General features: G+C 39.0%; 1 protein-coding gene across 2 annotated transcripts; it reads left to right on the top strand.

Moving 5' to 3' along the window:
- Positions 1-1,142: 1,142 nt before the first annotated feature.
- Positions 1,143-23,436, top strand: LOC130917163 (dehydrogenase/reductase SDR family member 13-like). 2 transcript variants are annotated; one of them, XR_009063426.1, is made up of 7 exons: positions 1,144-2,066; positions 5,330-5,448; positions 6,204-6,327; positions 8,647-8,973; positions 11,135-11,364; positions 20,275-20,403; positions 20,489-20,654. XR_009063426.1 is itself a non-coding variant. In XM_057838269.1 (6 exons), the coding sequence occupies exons 1-6, from the start codon at positions 1,907-1,909 to the stop codon at positions 20,874-20,876; spliced, it is 1,002 nt and encodes a 333-aa protein (XP_057694252.1). In that variant the 5' UTR covers positions 1,143-1,906; the 3' UTR covers positions 20,877-23,436. The 2 variants fall into 2 exon arrangements, 1 of the variants encoding a protein (XP_057694252.1); XM_057838269.1 differs by lacking the exons at positions 20,275-20,403; positions 20,489-20,654 and adding an exon at positions 20,835-23,436 and having other exon boundaries at positions 1,143-2,066.
- Positions 23,437-24,365: the final 929 nt, after the last annotated feature.

A 24,365-nucleotide genomic window follows, 5' to 3' on the forward strand; every position in this document is an offset into this window, starting at 1 on the left:
TGTCATCAGCAACCTCTCCAGAAGCCTGATAATGATTCTGATAATTTTGATTCAGGTGTATTGGAGGAGGGACACATGGAAAACACGACAGGGAAAAGTGGCACCGAGGTCCAGATTTAGTGAACTCTGTTATAAAGATTCTCGTAAGTTAGTTTTATTGCTGACACTACGTTTCCGGGTCATCAACATATTGTGTCCCCCCGCCCCAAAAGTCAAACTGCGCCTATGTTGGTGACCACTTAGTTTCAACTCAGCTCTGTTGGTGAGAGGCGGTTGTGGGGGAGGAACTTATTTTGATATGGTGTAGCTGGTCTCCTTGCCTTACAAAGTGTATGTGACTCTGACTTATCTGCATTGCTTCCCCAGACAGCAAAATATAACTGGGAAGGATGTACTACAAATTCGCAAATATGGCAAACATGTTACCCAATCTGGGCCATCGCTGGGCCAGATTTAGATCAAAACTGTGTCCAGTATTAAATTTGGGGTTTATTTTATCAGATACAATTGGTTGAACTTCATGAACAAACTACAAGAGTTTATCCCACCAGAGGTTTCGTGGCCCTGCATCAAGGTCCAGTTTAATGCAAGCGCTGTTTTTGAGCTCCTTTCCCACCCGCAGTAGCGTTACGAGGGTCTCTTGGGGCTTCAAGCAAAAAGTCCCTGGGGCCCCACCTGTGCATACCACAAAAAAAATTTTTTTTGCAAAAATAAATGTTCAATAAATAATTAAAAAGTAAAACATCTGCAGACAATATATATAAAACATCTTCTAGAAAAAACATTTAATATTGTGATTTAAATAACACCAAATGAAATAAACTTAAAATTACACACTTAAGTTTCACTTTTCTCGAAATACACTGGGTCCAATGGTAGTGTTAAGTACAGGTTACAACGGCAGATGGAGTGGAGCCTCAAAAGAGGGGTTTGCTGCGCTACTGCAGAGTCATTTCAAATGGCTAATTCATGTTGCTTCTGTGGATTACTGCCGCTTCATTGGTTAGGGCCCCAAGCAACTGCCTGGCTTGCCTGTCCGCTAGTCCCCCATAAAATTAAATGAATTAAAAAAAAATTTCAATATCAGGTTTATGTCGATAATTAAGTTAACTTATCATGGTAAAGTTTGTTATTTCGATAATCACCATTTCCATGCTATTCAACGTTTTTGAATTTTTTGGAAAGGGTCTGTATGTATTGATTTTATAAACTCAGAGAATTATGTTAAAATCACAGCCCTTCAATATAGTGGACATTCGAGAGGACTCTCTCATGGAGGGACAAAAATGGTTTGGTCCACAGTGACAGCGACCAGCTTCTTTATACTATTTAATATTAAATAACTGCCGTCCAGGCCTTTGTCAATGTGATGCGGCCTCGACATGCTACTGGTTTGTGTGCTACATTCTGCTGAGGGAAAAGATCTGTATAAAGAGTTTTTAGATTTAGGAATAGTTGCATTATTATTAGTAGTATTATCCCATTTATTCTGAAATAACGATTGGTAGATGAAGCTATTTTAAGGTTTCCTATCCACCAAACTATGCGACAGAATAAAATGTACAGTACGTATCTTGAGCAGAAGGGGCAGTCTTGCACTATTCATGGGTTCAGCATGCCAGAAAACATTGGAAGTGGTACTGGAATAAATATCATAAGGTAAGGCTAGATGTGTTTTGCGCACCATAGCAAACAGGGACAGACGTCCTTACTTGTCGGCCATCTTAAGAAAAGGACCATTCGCGGTGTACATGGCCGTAAAATCGTGAACCAAACCCTGTGAAAATCCGTCATAAATTCAGTATGTTTATATCCATTTAATGAAGGAAATCACCCATCTATAGGGTCTGCCACAGCCTTGAGTCAAATGACAGCCCCGACTCTGTTTTACGACATCTAACATGATATGATATATCAGGTTAGACCAACTTCTCCAGCGATGGTTACGCTATTGGGCATCGTGGCGGTCATCGTCGCCTTCTATGTGCTTGTGTATTATGGTATATTCCGTGGGACTAGGTGCTCCAGTCCAGTGAAGCTGATGGGGAAGACGGCCATCGTGACAGGTAGTACTTTCGTCTACAACTGGTTTTCCCGACATGGATAGAAAACCCCGGAAGAAGTTCATTTGTTTACTTAACACAGCTACTGTCAGTTCACCGCAGTTTTCAGTAGACTGTTTTAAAAACACGATATGACAGCACATTTCCATGCATCAAATGAAATGAGATGTGTAAATCTTCTTAGTGTTTAGTTACACTCAGTTTAACACAGCTGTGTAATTCTGTGCCAAACCACCGGATTTTTGGGAAAGTTCCCAGTGTTCTGATGTTCACCATCTTAGATTTTTTAAAATACAGACTATAGACATTGAGGAGCAGAAATATTTGCACCCTTTGTGATTTTGCAAGTTCTTCCACTTAGAAAATAGGAAGAGGGCTGAAATTTCAATCATAGATGCATTTCTACTTATTAAAAAAATCCTGAAATCACATTGCATGATTAAAAAAAAAAAAACATTTATTTGTAATTTATTGGGTTCATAAGTATTTGTGCCCCTGAGAATCAACAATAATTTAAAGTGCGTACGGCAGGATTAAAAAAAAGGGTTAAATAGCATTATTATGTGAATTAGAATCATATTTTGAGACGATTTGACTATATACAACAATTTGGCAAAGAGCAGATGACGAGAAATTATTTTTTTAATCTGCCGTTTAGCCACGCCTACCATTATAGGGCTCCAGCATCCCCAGCAGTAGGATGACGACGGCAAGGTCATGGTTTTATCTGATTTACAATTCAACCCATTGAGGGGGAATTATTCAGAACGAGGAAAATGCGACGAAGAGAGATGCAAAATGTCATTGTTTCCGTCTCTCTACTCCAATATTTTTACAGGATATTCTTTTTATCCAAGTATTTTTCGGTCGCCAACGGGTTTACACACACACGAGGGATTCACCTTATTACTGGGTTCTAGATAACAGAGCTGATTTGTGTACACTCTTCCACTTTCAATCACTTAGCTTTTAGACTCCCCCACCCCTATCCCCTTCTTTCGCTGGTCAACAGGCCGCCCACATGGTGTCAATCGGAAATACATCTAGCTGACGATAGCACCAACATGTTAGTAGTTAGTGTAGACGTTCAATGTATTTCTTGTTGTTGTTTGTGTTTCTTTTCTTTCTTCTCTTGTCTTTCTTTTCTTCTGTTCCCCCATAACCCCTTCCTGTTTGCTGTTTTGTCATCATAAACAAGGTATGTGAATGATCACAATGAGAGTAAGTCATACTCTCAATGTGAAACATTAAAACTGTTCAGACCAACCGGGCACTCAGACTTCCATTCTCCGTGTCAAATAGCTGAACAGGACAGGTTAAAAAAAAAAAAAAAAAGCCACCGGTCGTCGGCTGAGTGGCATTTTTGGTGGACAACCAGCCACAAAATGCAAGCCACCTTCATATTAAAACGTGTGCCATGATCCCAGTAGTTGACATAATACAAAATACGATGTTTACTCACTTCCTCGTAAGTCTTGTTTTGACCAATATCCGCGGTGAACCGGAACCTTTGGAAACCCAAAAAGGCTCACACGCCTCTCCCTGGTGCAGCAACAATTTTCTGCATCCGCTTGGCTGGCGTGATGCGAAAAATAAACGAATCAATCCGCAAAATCAGCTGAATCCGCAGTCCATCTGCAGGCTATAAAGAAATGCTGTATTGTGAGATGCTGACCTGGGTGATGTCACATTCGCATTTATCCTAAATCCGAGACTGAAGCCAGAAGTCACTCATTTTCATGGCGCTGGATTCAAAAATTGAATATATAAAACGATTGCTTCCACACACATCCAAGCGGTCCATTTCATTCAGGAGCATTGGAAATTTAAAACAAACATGCTTTTTGTTGTCATACGCACTTTTAAGAGTTGTCAGTCAACCTTAAAAAAGTCCTCCTTCACCCCATGAGTAACCACCCACCTACTACCCGTTTGAGCTCATTATTGTTGCCTGTGCACCCCAAAATGGGTCATAATCCAACTGCCACCGTGGGCAAAACAAAGAGCTATTGAAAGACACCAGAGAAAAAATGTTGAGCTCCACAAAGCTGGGAAAGGCTATGGGACAATTGAAAAGCAGCTTGGTGAGAATAAATCAACAGTTGCAGCAATTGTTAGAAAATGAAAAAGGCTAAACATGAGTGATAATCTACCATGGACTGGGGCTCCATGTATGACATCTCGTGGGGCATCACTCATGATGAGAATAGGTAGGGCTCACCCTAGAACTACACGGCAGGAGCTGGTCAATGACCTAAAGGGAGCTGTGTGCAGTTTCAAAGGCTACTGTTGATAGAACTAAATGGTTCAATGGTTTAAAATCATGCATTGCTCAGAAGGTTCCCCTGTGAAAGTCAGCACATTTGAAGGCCCATCTGAAGTTTTAATTTTTCGCATTTTTGTGCATTTTGAAGCAAAAGACAAAAATGCGGAGACGCCACTGTTTCGAGTGGGCGGGTATGTTGTCTTCCGGGCTGAGGAGGTTGTTATCAAGGAAGCGCATTATTGGCTGTTACCTTGTAAAACTGCATTGCCCCCTATGGCCTGGCATGAATACTACATCGTTCAAATGCAGACGGAACGATGTAAATGCAAACATTTAATGTGTCGTATTCTCGGAGCATCACAATGTGAACGGCCCCTAAGAATTCTGAAGAAAAGCTCTAGCAACGACTTTCCAAAACATTGATAAGTTATTCCAGGTCGAGAACGGTAAAAAAAAAAAAAAAAAAAAAAAACAAGGAACAAGCAACCATAACGGCAGGCAAACAGAGGGAAAATCTGGGCCCGTTCTAGCAGCATGCCACTCGGGATCTAAGAAGTGACAACATCCAGAGAAATATTTCAGTTTTTTACATAGTTTACTATGGTTTTTAATATCTTTATTATGTACACAAACAATAGAAGCTTGCATGTCAGCAAAAATACCATTTCCCTTTATAAGCTAGCGCTAACTGGTCCAAATTACAGAACTTGCACTTCGTTTTTTCTTGGCTGTCACGAAAATTCAACAGCATTGAATAGTGATTGCAGTGTTACACTGCCTACCTGTTAATCTGTTTTCAGCTTTAATTGCTGTCTAAATGTGAAAAAAAGAAAACAACAGACCACAACCAATGTCTGAGTGTAAGCATACAGAATGTAATTGTATCCATTAAGCTAGCCCAATCGATACTGGACCACTGTCTTGCTTCTCTAGTGGCATACCATGTTTTGATATTGTAATTATGTGGTGTTGTTAGTCTTTTTTTTTTTTTTTATTCCAGGAAGCAACACCGGTATTGGTAAGGCCACGGCTCTGGAATTGGCCAAAAGAGGAGCCAGGGTCATTCTCGCATGCCGCAACAAGACGAAAGCTGAAGCTGCTGTCTTTGAAATACGCAGAGTAAGAAACCTCAACACTTGTGTGTTCAAATAATTGAGGTTTTGTTATTGTGAAATACACAATAGAGTGGTACCTCTACTTATGGAATTAAATGGTTGTGGTAGTAGTTTAGTAACTTGAAAATTTTGCCCTAATCCGTTCCAAGCCCTCCAAAATTCGGACATCAATCTGTCATAATGCATAGAAATGCCTCAAACATGTAACAAATACATGTTTCAATTAGATTATTGCAGAATAAACATAAAATCAGGGAGCATAGTGTAAAAAACCAAGAGTAGAGTAAAGAATAAAAGTTAATACACTCATGTAAAGCGGTCTGGACACGAGGAGTGGATGAAGAGGACGCTGGGATACACACATACACATACAGTAGAGGTCCTTCTTAGCCAATTAGATGCCAGGAATTCTCGGCAATAGCCAATGGCAGAGCAGCTATCAGTATGTTATGTTCAGTAAACTCTGGGAACTGAGAGTACCAGCCATACTGTATTTTTGCCTTTCGTATCCTGAAACTTCTTTCGTAAATGGGCAATGTTTTATCGTTGAGGCAAGTCTTAACCTGAAAATTCTGTATGTAGAGACGTTCGTAAGTACGGGTTCCACTGTATTAACGATTTGCATTTTCGTGTCTTAACCAAAATACAGTTCATTTAAAATAATGAGGATTATTACTTTTTAGAAAATATCAGTTGAAAATGAGTCAACAAATTTAGATGAAATTTCATTTAGAGCCTCACCACATTCTTGTCTCCCAGGAGAGTGGCAACAATCAGGTTCTGTTCATGCAGTTGGATCTGGCAAGTTTTAAGTCTGTACGCAGTTTTGCTGGAACCATCTTAAAAACCGAGCCCAGACTGGACATTCTCATCAACAATGCAGGTAAGATATTTCAAATAAAAACATAGACTCCATAATACAGTATATTGATGGGGAACGGGGCTGATTAATAGGAGGCCTATCTCCGTCAAAGCTGACCGAGTGGAAACACAGACAAAGCTTTTTACGTTGAAAATTCTCGTGAATGAATGCCTAAATCTCTTAATTCTATGTAGATATGGACGTCTCGATTTTTGGTTGAAAGAAAAAAAAAAACGTGCAATCAGCATTTATTGTAAGTAAATATGTTGAATGTGCTGCTAGTCTGTTAGCCATTGTGGCACCGCCTTATCACCACTAATAGCTTTTTATGTTGAAAATTCTTGTGAATAAACGCGTAAATCCCTGAATTCTTTGTAGATATGGACGTAAAATAGTCTCAATTCTTTGGTAAAAGAACAAAGAACCGGGCAGTTAACATTTATTTTACGTAAATATTTCACATGTGCTGCTAGTCTTTAAGCCACTGTGGAGCCGCCTTAGCACAACAAAGAGCTTTTTACGTTGAAAATTCTTGTGAATAAATGCTTAAATCCCTGAATTCTTTGTAGATATGGACGTAAAACAGTCTTGATTCTTGGTTAAACGCAAAAAAACGGGCAGTTAGCATTTATTTTACGTGAATATTGCGAATTATGACGCCAATGCCGTAGCGGTTAATTTCTCCCATTGAATTTTTTCACAACTTTTCAAAGTGCGTGCATGGTACGAAAAATATAATAATTACCTTGAATCCTCGAACAAATCACTTCTGAGACAATCCTTCCTGTTTTTATGTGGTACAGCTTTCGTACTTTTTCAACCCATATCCGGCGTTGGATCGCTGCACATGTAACCGGTACACGCAGTTCCACATGTGTGGGAGATTCATTGAAAACCTTCCCTCCGATGCCTTCATATGGGTGTGCTAGCGCCTGGGCCGTCATCTTGAGCTTATGGCCTAGCGGTTAGTGTTCCCCGCCTGCTGGGTGAACGCGATCAGTGCGGCTCGCGCGGACACACCAGTTACACATGTTTGAGAATAACTGCGACCGACTGAGTTGAGTGTGGCGCAATGTCTGGGGAATGTGTTCCGTCAATATCATTATGAAGTCTATGATGAAAGATAGACAAATATATAGATGTTTCAACTTGATCAGTAAAGAAAAATGTTGTATTGATTTAGCAGCGACGGTCACTCTGTTCAAGGTAGGTCTGGAGGGCTCAAATCTTATCTAATTTAACTGGATTTTTCATATGTTCATGACAAATGGCAAATGCCATTGTTAATTAACTCCTCTTCGAATCCATGTCCGGAAACGTCTTTCTGGAGACTCCTCACCATGCTCGCCATAATTTACTGCTTGTACTCGCCTACTATGGAATGGATGGTCTTTTCCTGGTGTTCCACACCTTCTTTTACCCCTGCCTTGTCGTTGTGATGCCATATTTCCAATATAATTGTGATCAAAATTTATTATTCTAGCAAAGACGTGATATGAAACATCACGGATGCAAGACGCAAACTTCAACTGAATTTTTTCAGTTGCCTGGGGAAAGCTAATTTAGTTGCGATGCAACAGTGCTGCCATCTGGTGTTGAATGACAGAGCTACTCTTCGCCTATATACTGGCCAAAAATGATGACTTTAAGACAAATACATTACGGCCCCCAGAAAACAAGATGACGCTGGCGTTCCCGATTCTATATTGCAGAGTGTAAGGGTTAAACATTAGTGTTATTTCGTGTATTTTTCCTGTTTTTGTACCATCAAGTCTTTCAAAAATTTAAAGATCTTTTAATATCTCTAGCAACTTGTTCGTCTCTGATACAGACCAGTTTAGCCCTGCGCCTACCCGGTCTTCCACTCGCTCTGCTTCTACTAGACTCCGGGAATAGCACAAACGCATATACTGTTGTCACAGACAGTCGCGGTATAGATTTGGTACGTTCCGAAATTTTGGAATAAAAAGTGTTTTAAGCACCATGAAAGTATTATCCATCGAAATAAGCCACCCCTCTTGTTGGGAATAGAATCTTGATCGGGTTAGAATATTCCCAATAGGTTGTGTACATGAAGCATTTTTATTCCGATCAGGCTTTTAGTCGGAATAAAATTGTCCATGTAAACGTAGCCATTGCTTTGGTTTGGTGGTGACGTGTCTTGTATGGGATCCAAACAGAGGTTAAAGTCACCTCTCATAAATAGTTAATGAGAACTTTTCAGGAAGTATGATTTAGTTTAGTTTGGGAATATTTTGGATTTCCCCTCTTATAATTAACTATTAAAACAAATATCTCGCAAAGGGGACAACTGTTTTCACTTATTTGTATATCTTTCAGGTATGGGTGGCCCTGGATACACGGAAGATGGTTTTGGAATGGCGTTTGGCGTCAATCACTTGGGTCCCTTCTTGCTTACCAATCTTCTCCTCAAGAAAATGCAACAGTGTGGGCCGAGTCGCATCGTAAATGTGTCAGCTCTTCTCCACCGTCTTGGCGACATTGATTTTGCTGTCCTGGCCTCCAACAAAGATTTGGTGACAGGCCAGGGGTTGTGGCACAACTTTAAGGCCTACTGCAACAGCAAGCTGTGTAATGTGCTTTTTACCAGAGAACTTGCTAACAAGTTGGAGTGCTCAAGAGTGACCTGTTACAGCCTTCACCCAGGTGAGTGAAGCTTGCTATAGTAGTGTATTACTATCATCTTTATTTTTTTGAACGCATTTGAATAATATGAGTGTCTCATAAAGAGTTAATGAGGTTTTGATGAAGGCTGACGATGCAGTTAGTCGCGTAAACGGTACCTAGTTCTTGCCATGTCAGGATCCCCTCCTCCCTTAGCACTGGTGTCGTCAGCGTCAGGTCCCACTTCCTTGTTCTTATGCTGCTGCTTCTTCCCCTGCTGCTTCTTCCCCCCGGCGCGGACTCCTCTTTCGAGTCACGATCCGGTATTTTGAGTTCGGACGGCGGGCTCACGTTACGAGAGGGGACGCTGGCAACCTGAGCGGCCATTATATCCCCCTTCTATTGCCTCCCTACTCTTTCCACAGCACCCTTTTCTCTCAGCAAGTCAACTTACTCACGAGTTAAGCCTAATTCATGCTTCTGCGTTGCGGTGACAGAGTAGCAATGGCGTAGAGCCTACGTCGTCAACGAGCATTCAAAGTTCTGCGTCAAGCGAATGCGCTGCTCTGTAATTCACTGCCAATCCACTAACTAGAAGGGTGTTGCGTTGTGTTTGTGCGGTTTTGGGGGACTCTTGTCGAATTCCTTGAGTTAACTTCCGGTTAGACAAAAATGGCAATGGAGATGGAAGACTTGAGTGTGGATCTTCAGCTCATCAACATTGAACAACAAATGTTGATCATACAAACGTTGAGGTGCAGGTGACGCAGAACACTGTTGCGGAGGTGGTCTGTCGGACTGTTGATGCCCCACAGAGACTGGCAGTCAAATTACGAATTCTAGCATTGGATGGAAGCCAGCAAGCTGTGGCGGCTAGCTACAAACTGGCGTCGAGCAATGTGTCCATCGTTTTGTCCGATTTCTTTGCCGTGTCCTACAACCAGCTAGTGGGAAGCCATAGCAGATTTCTGGCGGCTATGGAACTTCCCAAACTGCGCTGGAAGCCATGATGGTAAACATGCTACAAAAGCACCGAGGCACTATCAATCAGTGATGATGTATCAAGTGTGTAAACTGTCTGTTGTTGAAACTTAAACATCAAAACAACACTTTTGACACAAAACCTGTGCTTTATTAATCATATACTTTAGGTGTAAAATGTAAATAAGTCAGACCCACATCAAACATGTACAAAAAAAAATGATCAACTGATCAATTGCATTTGACCTCAAAGTATCTTATTTTAACTTTATTTTTTTCATATGATGTGATTCTACTCTACAAATGAGAAGTGTTTAAATTTTTTAGGTTTGCTTCATATAGAGGTTACTTCCTGTTGATTTTGAGTCAGTTCAAGTGTTGTTTTCGTCAACAATGACGATAAAGAAAATATTTCGTCGACATACAATTTTTTCATGATGATGGCAAGCTAAAAACGTGGCTTGGGGGCCTAGAACAAAACAAGACGAAAGCCAGTTTATGTTTGACGAAACGATGAGACGAAAATGCCACGTATTTTTTGTCATTGTTCACAATGTGTGATATTTTCATGTTGTACGTCAGCTTGCATCGTATCACTGTTTGGGTTGTGTCACTCATGTGAGATGTACTGTGCCTCTCCCTCCTGACCGGAGATTAAGATGTGTCTAAAGCTAGGCTGCGCTTTGTCTTGCTTGTTTGGAAACACAGTAAGATTTCTTTTCTTATCATGGCAATAGAGAGTATGCAATGCTGCTTTAGCCTTCTTGAGATTTTTGTTATCGTGGGCCTTGTATCGCACATCGTATTGGATCGTGACCCAGAGGTTCCCACCCCTACTCTGAGCGTTGGGGCGCAGATATACATGGGAACTTAAGAATGTCTCTAATGAAGCACTTGTGCTTGTCGGTAGAGACTTTGAACGCACCCTAAGCGACTTCATACCTATGATGCACCGACGGGCAAAAATGCAGCCATGAAAACGTAAATTTATTATTCTTAACGAAAAAGCAAGATGCGCGTTTGCCGCCAAAAAGTTCATAAATAAGCCGCTTTCTTACTGAAGTTGCAAGGTTAGGACGGAAAGAAAATGTATGTGCTGTCTGAGCTTGCAAATTCTGCTCATCAGAAATGTCATTGTGTTTAACTATTGTTTTCTCCGCTCTCGGTGATCTGAGAAATTCGCTAGTTGCCTACTTAAATGGATAATTTCTCTGCTTCACAGGGATTATCTACACTGAATTATGCCGCAATTTGAGCCCGTGGCAGCAATTTCTGATGATGCCCTTTGCCAAGCTTTTCTTCCTCGACACTGAAGGAGGCTCTCAGACCACCCTTTACTGTGCCTTGCAAGAGGGCATTGAGACTCTCAGTGGGCGCTTTTTTTCCAACTGTGCCCTGCAACAGATGGGTTATAAAGGGCAAGATGATGCCCTAGCAAAAAAATTGTGGGAGGTGAGTGAGAGATTGACCGGTTTATCATGATGAAGTTACAGTAATCAGTCAATCTGAACTCCGAAGAATAACATGGCTCGAAGTTAACCACTTCTCAATTGCCCAGGACAAGTGAAAAACACTCACAGGCAAGCGGACAAAACAAAGAATATGCCTGGTCGAGCAATCGTGTGAAAGAAAAAAAATGCTGCGCAGTGTGTGCACGCATAGGTGGTAATATGATTTTTTTGTTTGAGGAGGAATGGTGAAGCTATCAGCCAACCTAAGCTCTGAGTATTATTGCTCTAGAAGCAGAGGTGGGTAGTAACTATGGAGGACCAAATGGGACGGAATGAAATGTATAAATTCACATTTAAATGCATACTTAATTGTGTCATTAATTGATTAAAATGTGAAAATAAATCTTTTTTAACCAATTCCACCACTAATGTAGTAACAATACATCCTCATTAATCACCCATTAAATGCAATAAATGGTTATTTTTGAATAAAACACAAACTATATTAAAAATAATAAATATTTGAAAAAAACAACGCATAACAAGTCATTTGAAAGTGCACAGTATGAAATTGGTGAGAAACCCAATGCCATTTTTGTTCTCTGACAATTAGAGCCCATTAAAAGTGTTTATTTCATCCAAAATGACTGTCATCTTGTCCTGTAACAACTTCATTATCTAACAATAACTCAAGTGCTAATATGCTTCTTCAAAACAATAAAAACGGACACTTAAGACACTAATTAGCAGAATTGCTAACTTGCTTTGCGCTCTGTTAAGTAGTAACAAAGAATACAAACAATACAATTGGTTTCATTGACTCACCTCTGATGGGAGCAAATTGAAACTAACAACACAAAAGACAATCTAACTTGACACTTCGTAATATTATTGATTAAGCAACCCAACAGCAATTGCAGCAGTGAACTGCCTCTCTCTTTGTTTTAGTCGCATTAAGCCCCTTTCAGACTTATAGCTAGCTAACTTTGAGGCTAACATAAGGCTAAGTTTTTGTTTGTCTATGCATTAGTAATTCAATTTAAAAGTATATTTAGCAGTTCTTTTGTGGAAATATGTGTTTGAACGATGAAGTGAATTGTGTAAAAAAATAAATAAATAAACCATAGCATTTTATAGTACTTATGCTAGCGGAATTTTGCCATGCAAGTTAGGTTAACTCGATCTCCAAAATTTACATTTAAATAATTAGCCATTCAAACTCCAGTTGTTTTGTGTTAAGTGTTTCATCATCAAAATATATATCATTTTGTAAACATTGTGTTTTTTTTTTTTTTTTTTACAGCTAGGCCTGACGTGTAACACATTTTAGTAGGTGATACATGGACTCATAAATTGCCGATATGCGAGATTATTGTTAATTGTTTTGAATCAATTCATACACTAATGTAGTGACAATACATCCTAATGAATCACCCATTCAAATGCACTAAATTGCTATTTTTAAATAAAACACAAACTATATTAAAAACAGTATTTAAAAAAAACACCCAATGCATAATGAGTCATTTCATTTGAAATCTAGCAAAGTGCACAACATGAAATTGGTAAGAAACCTAATGCGATTTTTGTTCTCTGCCATTAGAGCCCATTAAAAGTGTTTATTTGATCCAAAATGACTGTCATCTTGTCCTGCAAAATGCGTTAGCAAATTTGAAGCCAAATTATTCATTGCCAATCAGATTTTCGTAATAGGTGACATTTTAAAGCTATTCTAAGTGCAGAATCTGAAGTATGTGATATTTTCTCCAGAAATCTTTATTTACATGCTGAACATGTCATGCTTTTATTTTGAAATGTTCACCGGAAGTGCGTTAGCTTTGCCGCTAACCTTAAGCTTTACACACACAAAAAAAGGGCACTTTTCTTCACCATGCATGTTGTGTAAAAGATTTTTTTCTTTTCTTCTGTTTGCAAATGCTGTAAACCAGAACATTTTCATGTTGGAAGTGTCACCTTTTAACTGCAGTTTTGCGTTTTGGAGAAGACTGCCAATGTTTTATAGCAGACTACAGTGGTTAGTACATTGTCCTTTTTCCATTAGCCACAAAGTAGCAATGCTAGCATTTTACAATGTTTAATATGCAACGATTACGAACGATTTCCGTTCCTTCATTGGTTACGTAACCCGAATTTCCGCGTAAATTGGAATTAACATTTTAAGTACCCCTAGACACCCCATAAATCGCTGAATAAATGTCTAAAAAACATGTATTATACTCCATATTAATAAAATAAACTCAAAATAAGAAACTGTAATTACCATCAATACTGGTGGATGGTGAAAAAGGTACAATAAGTATGCCGGCTTGTTCATAAGTGGGGACACATGAGTTTTTGTTTCACTGATGTTTACTGTAGTTTTACTTTTAAACCACAGACACACCGTAGAACACTTTGGCCTGCTAGTGAACAAACAGGTAGGACGATGTGACTTATGAAACTTAGAGCTTGATTTCAGCAACTTATAAATTTCACCATTTTAATTTAACTTGTAAACAAATTATTATTAACAATGTAGTCTAAACAATTGTATAATGACGAAAGGAAAACAAAAACAATGCACACAAAAAAAAAACAAAAAACAAAAACAAAAGTTGCACATTATGTAAATTTTGTATTAACCTTAGTGAGACAACAGCTCCTCTTATTGGCTAAACAAATAATTGCAGGGAAACTTGACAGCTGTTACACTGAGAAAATACAGAGCTCAAACACACACTCTACTAGAGGTGTGCGAGATTTCCGATTCTTAGATGAATTGCGATTCGGCCATGGAAGATTCGAGAACGATTCACAAACATCCAAATTCTGATTAATGAAATATGTTAAGTAAAGCGGAACTAAAACACAGTCAGAGCGTTATTCGGGACGCAATGAGGAACGGACCGAGCGTGAACATCATGCTTGCCGTGAATTGAGCATTGTCATTACCCGGGTAATGACAATGCTCAACTCACGGCTCTGGCTCAACTCATGCCGCTTCAAAAAAAAAACAATAATACCTGACTGCTGCCAACAGCCGCTGCCAACCACGCCCACATGTGCTATGGTAGATATCACATGTATATATCATACGTATAAAGAACTAGATGCGAAATGACAGACTCGGCGGTGTTAGCAGCACATATATAGAAAACTACATGCGAAATGACAGACTTGCTGCCGTTAGTAAACAGCCGCCATCTGAAAGCAGTAGACTTCCCTGGAAAGCTGTTGTAGCGAACCTTCCAAGCGAACGTAATTAACTTTTTATATTTAAAATCTTGTCTTGAATCTATCTTTAAAAACAGTTTTAAAACTTTTACGTGTTGAAAGTAGACACGAGGGAAATTATGGAATAACGGGAACAATTTTAACAACTTTAACACTTGATTCACAACATTAAATCAATTGAACGTAGTTTAAACCTGCTGATACAGAATGGGGACTTGAGTAATTTATTTACTGTTTTAACTGTTAACTAGATGGTAAAATAGTAGTTTATTTAAGCCTGAGAGGATTTTGTACAGTTTTTGTAACTAATGAACAAAACATTAAAAGCAGCTAATAGCTTGGGAAGGGTGCGTCATCAATAATCGATTTATCATTGAATCGTAGCCTCTGTTAGGCGCCCAAACATTCCCACCTTTACACTCTACACCAGGGTGTCCAAACTTTTTGCAAAGGGGGCCAGATTTGGCGTGGTAAAAATGTGGGGGGGCCGACCTTGGCTAACCTTTACGTAGAACAATGCATTTAAGCAAAATTTAGCAAGCCTTTCAGTGTGTCACATTTGCTTTATCATTTTTTTAATGAATAATTTCAACAATCTCGCAGTTAGCCTTTGTGGCGTTCTCTTTCGACTCTCGGGCTCTTGCGAAATACTACTGCTGTGAAATTGAACTAGCTTCAAGTTGCTTCAATTTCTCGCTGCGTATCTTCCCTGTAATCTTGTCGTACATGTCGGCGTGTCTTGTTTGGTCATATTGCCTCACATTGAAATCTTTAAAAACAGCGGCTGTCTCTTTACAAATGAGGCAAGACACAGTTGTAGCATATTTTAGTGAAGAAATAGTCCAATTTCCACCTATCCTTGAAGCGTCGGCCGTCACAGTCAACTTTCTTTTTTTGTTGCTTGTCGCCATTTTAGAAAATGGTAGTAATGGGTCACACGGAGTAATGTTGCTTAGCCCTTAAATACTTGCAACATGAAGCAATTATCAGAGAATCCCAAAATTTGAAAAATAAGGTCCTAATTAAAAGGTATTTTTCAAATTTGTAAAAAGAAAAGTGAAAATGAATATGTGTAATAAGCGCTCTAATATCTATAACCCATGCTAAATCATGTTTTTTTCTCATGGAACCTGCAGATGCATGTGTTGACTTGCATACATCATTTTTTTTCTCAAAAAGAAATGTCAAGATTCTAAATTAGTCTCAAAATCATGAAATTTTAGGTGTATCAAATGTGATACATTTGGCAATAAAGGGTTAAAGCGCTGCTGCCTTTCAGTGGGTAAATTAGGAGCAGCATTTCGTGTGTAAGCTACTTCATATGCTGGTTGCAGTACTGCTGACCAATTTATTAAGTCTGTGCGGGCCAGACGTTATTGATTTTATGACAAAGGCCAGGGGCCGGATGAAATTTGACCACGGGCCGCATTTGCCCCCTGGGCCGGACTTTGGACATGTCTGCTCTACACTCTTACATGACTTAAAACAACAAAACAAAAACAACAAAAAAACAACTGGGGCCAAAATGGTGGACAAGACTCCAGTGTTGTGAAGTCGAAATCACGTAGGTCGGGTACGTTGTAACCCGGGGACTACCTGTAGATGTTCCTCCCTATTTTGTATGTCTGAACCTAAATTCTACGGCGTGTTGATGACCAATTAACATCTGTAAAAGGAACTGGAGTCTTGTTATCCATCAACACACACTTGTGCTGAGTGCACGCTGCACATGCAAACACACGCATGCACAAATGTATGCAAGCACGCACACACACGTCAATAAATCGCAGCTGGGAGAATTACCACCATCATTTTTATTTACCGTGTGATAAATTGAGTTATTGCATATCGCGACAGGCTTACACCAGATTGTTAAATGTAAAAACATGCATAATTATTTCACAATTTAATTATTTCATTGACATGTTGCAGCACTTCATGAATTTATTTTATCTGTCAAACTCTTCAGTGGACGGGACTAACGCTGATCTAAGTCTAATCGACTGCTGTCGTCTGAAGTCTCTCAAAACATGGCGGCTAGGGAACTTTCTCGTCCTCTACTTGTATGACCCGAGTAAAGGAAGTGCAACCTAGTGTGTCAGAATATGTTTACTGGCTCTGTATAGATTGGTTACCCAGCACATCAAGGCAAGATGGGTTGATTTTAGAGAAACAATCAGGTGTTGGGCCCGCCCACTTACGTGTGAGTTTGACAGATAAAATAAATTCATAAAGTGCTGCAACACATGTCCATGAAATAATTTAATTGTGAAATAATATTTAAATTACACAAATATTTTTTTCTTATTATTGTTTTTTTTTTTACATGAAATGGACTAGTATTCTGATGAAATAATGACACATTTGTTTATTTCCCAGTTTAGTTTATTAATGACACATTTAAGTATTCATTTAAAGATGTATTTATATATTCTGCCCCATTTGGTCTTCCATAAGTAGCGCGTTACATTTAGTTGAACTTTTTGAGAAAAATGTACTAAGAGTAGTTTTACCACAGTATGGGCTACACTACAGTCATTACTAGAGCTGGGAATCTTTGGGCACCTAACGATTCGATTACGATTCAGAGGCTCCGATTCGATTATAAAACGATTATTGATGCACCCCCTCCTTTTTTTTTTTTTTTTTTTTTTTTTAAATGTTTTGTACATTAGTTCCAAAATTGTTCAAAAATACTCTCAGGCTAAACCAAACTACTATTTCAGTATCAAGTTAACATACAGTGCTGCTCGAAAGTTTGTGAACCCCACAGCGATGGTCAGATTTTTTGTAAAAAAAACTAAAATAACCTTATTAAATGTTAAGTTATACCCAAATCCACAATACTGACATTCCAAATAATGGACTGAAACAAAAGAAATAGTTATATTGTCATTCTTTATTTAACAAAAGTGGTTGATTTAAGAAAAACTCAGATATCATGTGTGCAAAAGTATGTGAACCCCTTCAGTTAATAGGATATTGCGCCTCCTTTTGCAGAGATTACCTCAACCAAACGGTTTCTGTAGTGACTAATCAGCCTCTCACCTCTACTTTGGGGGATTTTTGCCCATTCTTCCTTGCAGAACGCAGTCAGTTGAGAGAGGTTTGATGGGCGTCTGGCATGAACTGCTCGCTTCAGGTCCCGCCACAGCATTTCAATGGGATTTAGGTCACGACTTTGACTGGGCCAGTCCAGAACACGAATCTTCTTCTTTTTCAGCCATTCCTTGGTTGTATTGCTGGAATGCTTTGGATCATTATCATGTTGCATGATCCACCTTCTGCCAAGCTTTAACTTCAAAACAGATGGCGTCAGGTTATGTTCTAGGATTTGACAATATTCCTCAGAATTCATGATGTTCTTTGTGGAGTTGTCCAGGTCCTGAGGATGAAAAGCAAGCCCAGATCTTGACATTCCCACCTCCATGCTTCACTGTTGGGAGAAGGTTCTTTTGGTGGTATGCAGTGTTGACTTTTCGCCAGACATGGCGGTTTTGGTTGTGACCAAACAGTTCAATTTTGCACCTACATCAGTTGATGAAAACTCTTTTTAATTTAGTCTCGACAACACAACTGTTAAAAAAACAAAAAAAAACTACTGAATTGATTGATTAGGAAATCAGGTTGAAATAATAGAAAATTCCAAAATGTTGAGGGGGTTCACAAACTTTTGAGCAGCACTGTATAGCAGTAAACAAATATACAAAAATAACAGTAAATAAAAAACTCCAGTCCCCATTCTGTATCAGCAGCTTTAAACTATATTCAATTAATTTAATGTTGTGAATCAACCGTTAAAAGTTGTTAAAATTGCTCCCGTTATTCCATAATTTCCCTTTTGTCTACTTTCGACATGTGAAAGTTTTAAAACTATTTTAAAGATAGATTCAAGTCAATATTTTACCAATTTAGGAGTACAGTGATACCTCAGCTCACGAACGCTTAAGCTCACGAACTTTTCGCCTCAAGAACATTAAATTCGCGAGCATATAGTCTCTGCTGACGAACTAGTTTTCGGCGGACGAACCAAACCACGCGGTCGAACAGCGCCACGAGAAGCTGACGCACGCTCACGGCGTCCCAGTTCGTCCCCTCCCTTTCGTTGAGTGCGGACGTGGTTTGTCTTTGATAGACATTTTGGACCATGTTGAGTGTACTTTTGCTATTATGGGACCGAAAAAGACCCCACCACAGGCTAGTGTTAAGCCTAAGAAGACATTAAAGAAAATAAGGTATATTTTTGTGTAGTTTTAAGGCTTATTTAGTAGAAAATTATGTTTTATGGGGACCTGGGAACGGATTATTCTCATTTTAATGGTTTCTTATGGGAAATAAATGGTCGGAAGACGAACTTTTCGCCTTACACACACTTTCTGGGAACCAATTATGTTCGTGAGCTGAGGTATCACTGCATTTTAGATAAAAAGTTAATTAGGTTCGCTTGGAAGTTTCGCTACAACAGCCTTGCAGGGAAGTGTACTGCTTTAAGATGGCGGCCGTTTACTAACGCCTGCATCTAGCTTTTTGTAGATGTGCTGCTAACGCTACCGAATCTATAATGCATCTAGTCCTATATAAATGATATCTACCGTAACATTATGTGGATGTACTTTTGTAGCAGCTTTTCGGCAGCAGTCAGGTATGTTGTGTTTTTTTTATCTCGTTGCATGAGTTGAGCTAGAGCCGTGAGTTGAGCATTGGCATTACCCGAGGGGCCGGGTAATGAGAAGCATGATGTTTAGCTACTCTCGCTCCGTTCCTCATTGCGTCCCGAAGACCGCGCGGCGCGCTGAGTGTGTTGTACTTCCGCTTTACTTGGCATATTTCAATAATCGGAAGTTGGATGTTTGTGAATCGTTCTCGAATCTTCCACGGCCGAATAGTGAATAATCTAAGAATCGGAAATTTTGCACACCTCTAGTCATTACTGGTTACATTTTCTTTTTTTCTTTCAAGCAAATTTAAAATACACTATTTGACGTAGAGCGCTACCATCAACATTACTCGAAGCGCGGATTTTAACCTCTTGCTCAGTTTTTATTTGTTTTTTATAAAATCATACAACAGCACTCCTTCCAGTATAAGAGAATTGGATGTCTATTGTTGTCATTGGCAGGCAAAGAATTGTGTCACTTCCTTGTCATTGTAAGATACTTACGGGTAACTCTCCATACATTTTGGATCATTTCCTGTTAATTTTTCGGGCATTACCAGGTTACCTGTGTATTTGGTCTCACTATCTGTTGGTTTTGGGGCATTTTTTTGGTATCTTCCTTGTTAACTCATTGGGTGCCACTGACGGTGCTAGACGTCCAATCCATATGGACCAAGAAGGGCGGATGAACGTATGTAACTGTGGACATGAAAGTGAGCCAAGTTCAGTTAGTGCACACACACACGCACACCCACACACACGCGCGCGCACACACACACACACACACACACACACACACACACACACACACACACACACACACACACACACACACACAATCTACGGTTTTATGGTGCTAATGTCAAAATGAAAGCATGTGGTTTTGTATGTAAAGTATGAATGAGCTACATGGTGCCTATCAGGCAGAACAACTCCGTGGGCCGGATCGGACCCCCTTAGGCTGTACATTTGACACACCTGTGCTAGATAATTGGTCATTTACAGTGTATTTTTTTTTAGAATTGGTTCACAAGTTGTCCCAAGTAAAATCATGAAGAAAAGTGGCAACACTCTGAACAATGCCCCAAAAACCTAGAGAGGAAGAATCTGCAGTGTCACCAACATCCGCAAAGCTCTTCAAAGATGCAGGTGGTGATTTGCCCCCCCCCCCGATCAGATGGGAGTGGGGAAACCTGGAATTTAACTTCATCTTTGGTTTTACAATTCCAAATAGGGCAAGCTAAAGGGTGCCACAACAACAACAACAAAAAACAACAACAACAACAAAAAACACTTTAACTTCGAGCCATGGACTATTACAACTTGATGCCCCATCATCTTCTTACACCTCTACGTATCTGTACGTCATCATTGTATTGAAATAAAAATAATTTTGGAAACATTTTTATATAATGTAGACTATTTGTGTGCTGTCATTTTATTTCATTTTTTTGTGCCTGTGAGTACTGTTTTCTCATGTCTTTGTGTTCCGTCTGGAAGAGTGAGTGACATATGACTAGACTTAAGTATATTTTTGTTAGCCCGTCAGTGGCGTTTCTAAATATGTGTTAACAATGTAGGATACTGGAAGAATGTTGTCTGGTCAGACGAGACCAAAATAGAAGTTTTCGGCGGATCTACTACACAGTCCACATCATGTTTGGAGGAGAAATGGCACCACACATCACCCAAAACCCCTATACCAACAGTGAAGTCTGGATAGCGAAACATCATGGCATGGGGTTGTTTCTCATCTCATGGTATTGGCAAGCTTCAGATTCTGTAATTGCAGGAGCAATGAATGGAGCCATGTATTGGGAAATTCTTGATATGAACAAGCAGCTTCGATGATTAAAACAGGACAGCATCAGGACAACTATCCAAAGCACATGGTAAAGTTAACACTCAAATGGTTTTAAAAAAAAAAGAAAATTTGTTGGAATGGCCCAGTCAATCTCCTGACTTAAATCCAATTGAACACTTGTGAAAAGAACTAAAGAAAATGGTTCACCAAAGGGCACCAAAAGCTTTAGGAGCAATATGTTCTGAGGAGTGGGCCAAAATCACATCTATTATAAACTTACCAGAGGCATCTAGAAGCTTTCATTGAAAACAAAGGCTTTTCCACCAAGTATCAAATGAGTCTCAGTTAGTGTGTTCAATACATTTTTCCCCGTTATTACACTTAATTCTATATACAGTGGTACCTCGACATACGATCGCTCCGACACACGATCTTTTTGACATCCGACGTAAAATATGACTCGCCATTTGTTTCTACCTCCGACGACATATGACAATTTATGACAGCGCCGCAGTTTCTTTGTTTTCCCGCAAGACGGACACATGGCGGATCTTCTTGTGAGAAAAATCAACATGGGTTCCAAGAATGTTAGTGCCGGTGGTGAAAAAAAGAAAATGGTAAGGCTTCCCATTGAAATGAGATGGAAATGATTGAAAAATATGAGCGTGGTATGCGCGTCCGTGAACTTGCTCGAAAATATGGCCGTAAAATGTCAGCGATCTCGACGGTACTCCTCCGAACTCCGTTCACCAGTCTTTATAAGTTAAGGTGACAATTATTATTATTGTAACAACAGCAAGCAAGTCACCAGCTTCGTCAGGTTTTTGATAATTTATTTCAGAACTTGTGCAATACAACATGCCTACTGTCCGCCGCAGCTGAACATGAAAAGTGAAGGTGAAAAGTCCTCACTCACTCTCACGTTAGCCACGTGGTGCGTTCAGTTACACCACGCATAACACATTAACACTCGATTCGCTACATTATTACAGGAATTATTATTGTTATTATATTATTATTCCTATTTTTATTCATAATTTATTTGTTTTGCTCTGTGTAATTGCTATTTGCTATCGTACCAGCAGTATTAAGGATTTAATGTAGGTTTTCGGGCTGTGGGACGAATTAATGGAATTATAATGTATTCTTATGGGAAAATCCTGCTCAACATACGAACATTTCGACTTACAAACAAGGTCCTGGAACGAATTAACTTGATAAGTAGAGGTACCGCTGTAATCATAATTTATGTACTCATATGTTATGATTTCATGCCTGTAGTATTTGAGATCATATGTCTCGTAGAAATTTCATTTGAAATGCCTCTCTTTGGATTCATGAGAAACCAGTTGACATAGTCAATACTTATTTTTCTCATTGTGTATAATATTCATATAATAGCTTGAAGCTATGGTTAACCCTTAGATGGTGGATACTGTGGCTCTGTTCTGCCCTGGGTGGGAGGTAACTTGTTCCAATAAAAGCCCTACCAACTCTTTCTGTTGGCCATGATTTGGACACTTTCTTCTTCAGAAGACACATAAGTGAATCGATCCTGTTCAGTTGGTGGGCGACTGCCACTGCCACCTGGACAACAGTTAGGGTCCTCGTCATCAGAAATTTCAGACTCTTGAGTCCAAACCCTTTACTGCCTCTCCAGCATTTGCAGGACCATTTTAGCTGTGTATCTATAAGCCATGACTTCTTGGATAAGGAAACAAGAGCTTTCAATAGATCAATATGTAGCTATATAAATAAATGCACACACTTGTGGACATGTGGCAAGGAGGTGCCACAGTGATCTTAAAGACGAGCCGCACATTCGCCATATTTACGTAACATAATACTACCTGCACGGTGTCTTTTGCTTTTAACCAAGAATTGAGACTGTTTCACATCCATATCTATAAATAATTCAGGGATTTCAGAATTTAGTCACTAGAATTTCAACATAAAAAGCTCTTTGTTGTAGTAAGACGGCGCAAAAGTGAACTTAAAGACGAGCCGCACATTCGCCATATTTACGTTAAAAAAATACTACCTGCAAGGTGTCTTTTGCTTTTCACCAAGAAACACAAGGCATAGTCCAATATTCAATCATATGCAATATTCTATTTGCAATACTTACTCACCTGCAATATTCACAGCCTTAACTGTCAAACTGCTGCTACTGTACTTCGATTATTTGCACTGCCTGAACATAGGGCTATCTCATACGCATTTTATATTTGTTTATTTAGATTTTATACTTGCAAGTCACTTTTGAAATTTTAACTTATCATGCACTGCAAAGGGAAATGCTCCACAATTTCATTGTACAACTGTATAATGGCAATAAAGGGCTATTCAATTCTATAAAAAGTTGTGATTGTATGTAGAATTTATTAACAATCTGTTTATATATTATTCATACTTGATTCTGCATGTTTTCCTCAAGTATTAACTTTCTGATGTTAAATTGAGTGATTTATTAGCTGTTGAAAACTTTCAGTGAATTTAAAAAAAAAGTTGCTATTTTGGGCAAAAACTTTACAGTATATGATTTGTTAAATACTGCTATTGATCCTGAAAATATGGGTGATTATCTCTGCATTTGGTTATTTTTGTGCATCTAGTGTAAAATCTGAGACTTTTTTTGCCATTTTAAGTTATGCTATACAGTACATACATATATAAGAAATAATTAATCGGGATTTTATAAGGAAACGACTTTGGATTTTTTTGATGCTGCTGCTCATGGAGACTCATATATAGCTAAGGTAGGTGCCTGTTTTGGTTTTAGGTTGGTAGCAGCTTTAGTTTTGAAAATATTTGAATTGGAGGTTTTTGAAAATAGGCCCCCTATGGATCGGCCCTGTTTCCCGTGTGTTGTTAATTGGTTATGAAGTCTATGATCCAATCATTTGAATTTAAGGCCTTAAAATGTCTAGAATGCTAAAATCTCATATAAGGTCTTAAACACAATTTTCCAACCTTAAACATCTAATCATACCACATTACTACTAGTAGTAGTAGTACTTTGTGCTTAATTTGTATCACAGTGTGAAAGAGCTGGGAATAAATTCATTTACTTTGCAAGTAATTCCGGGCCTCCAATTTTCCTTTGAATTTTTTGTACATTTTTTGTCGGCAACGATGTGAAATGGTTCTTAAATTTTATTCATTTATGGTCTTAAAGACTTCAAAAGTCTTAAATTTGGCTTGTTGAACCATGTAGAGACCCTGACTAAATATACAGTAATGTTAGCTAACTTAGTTTGCTAGCTAGTTATGTAGTAGGCTAATTTGTTGATAAATAACAACAGTC

Source organism: Corythoichthys intestinalis, chromosome 6 (genome assembly GCF_030265065.1).
Source record: "Corythoichthys intestinalis isolate RoL2023-P3 chromosome 6, ASM3026506v1, whole genome shotgun sequence".
Classification (NCBI taxonomy): Eukaryota; Metazoa; Chordata; class Actinopteri; order Syngnathiformes; family Syngnathidae; genus Corythoichthys; species Corythoichthys intestinalis.

Coding starts and splice junctions, on each gene's coding strand:
- LOC130917163 (XM_057838269.1), top strand. CDS start 1,907: ATGATATATCAGGTTAGACCAACTTCTCCAGCGATGGTTACGCTATTG. Junction 2,067..5,329: donor GAAGACGGCCATCGTGACAG/GTAGTACTTTCG, acceptor TTTTTATTCCAG/GAAGCAACACCGGTATTGGT. Junction 5,449..6,203: donor CTGTCTTTGAAATACGCAGA/GTAAGAAACCTC, acceptor CTTGTCTCCCAG/GAGAGTGGCAACAATCAGGT.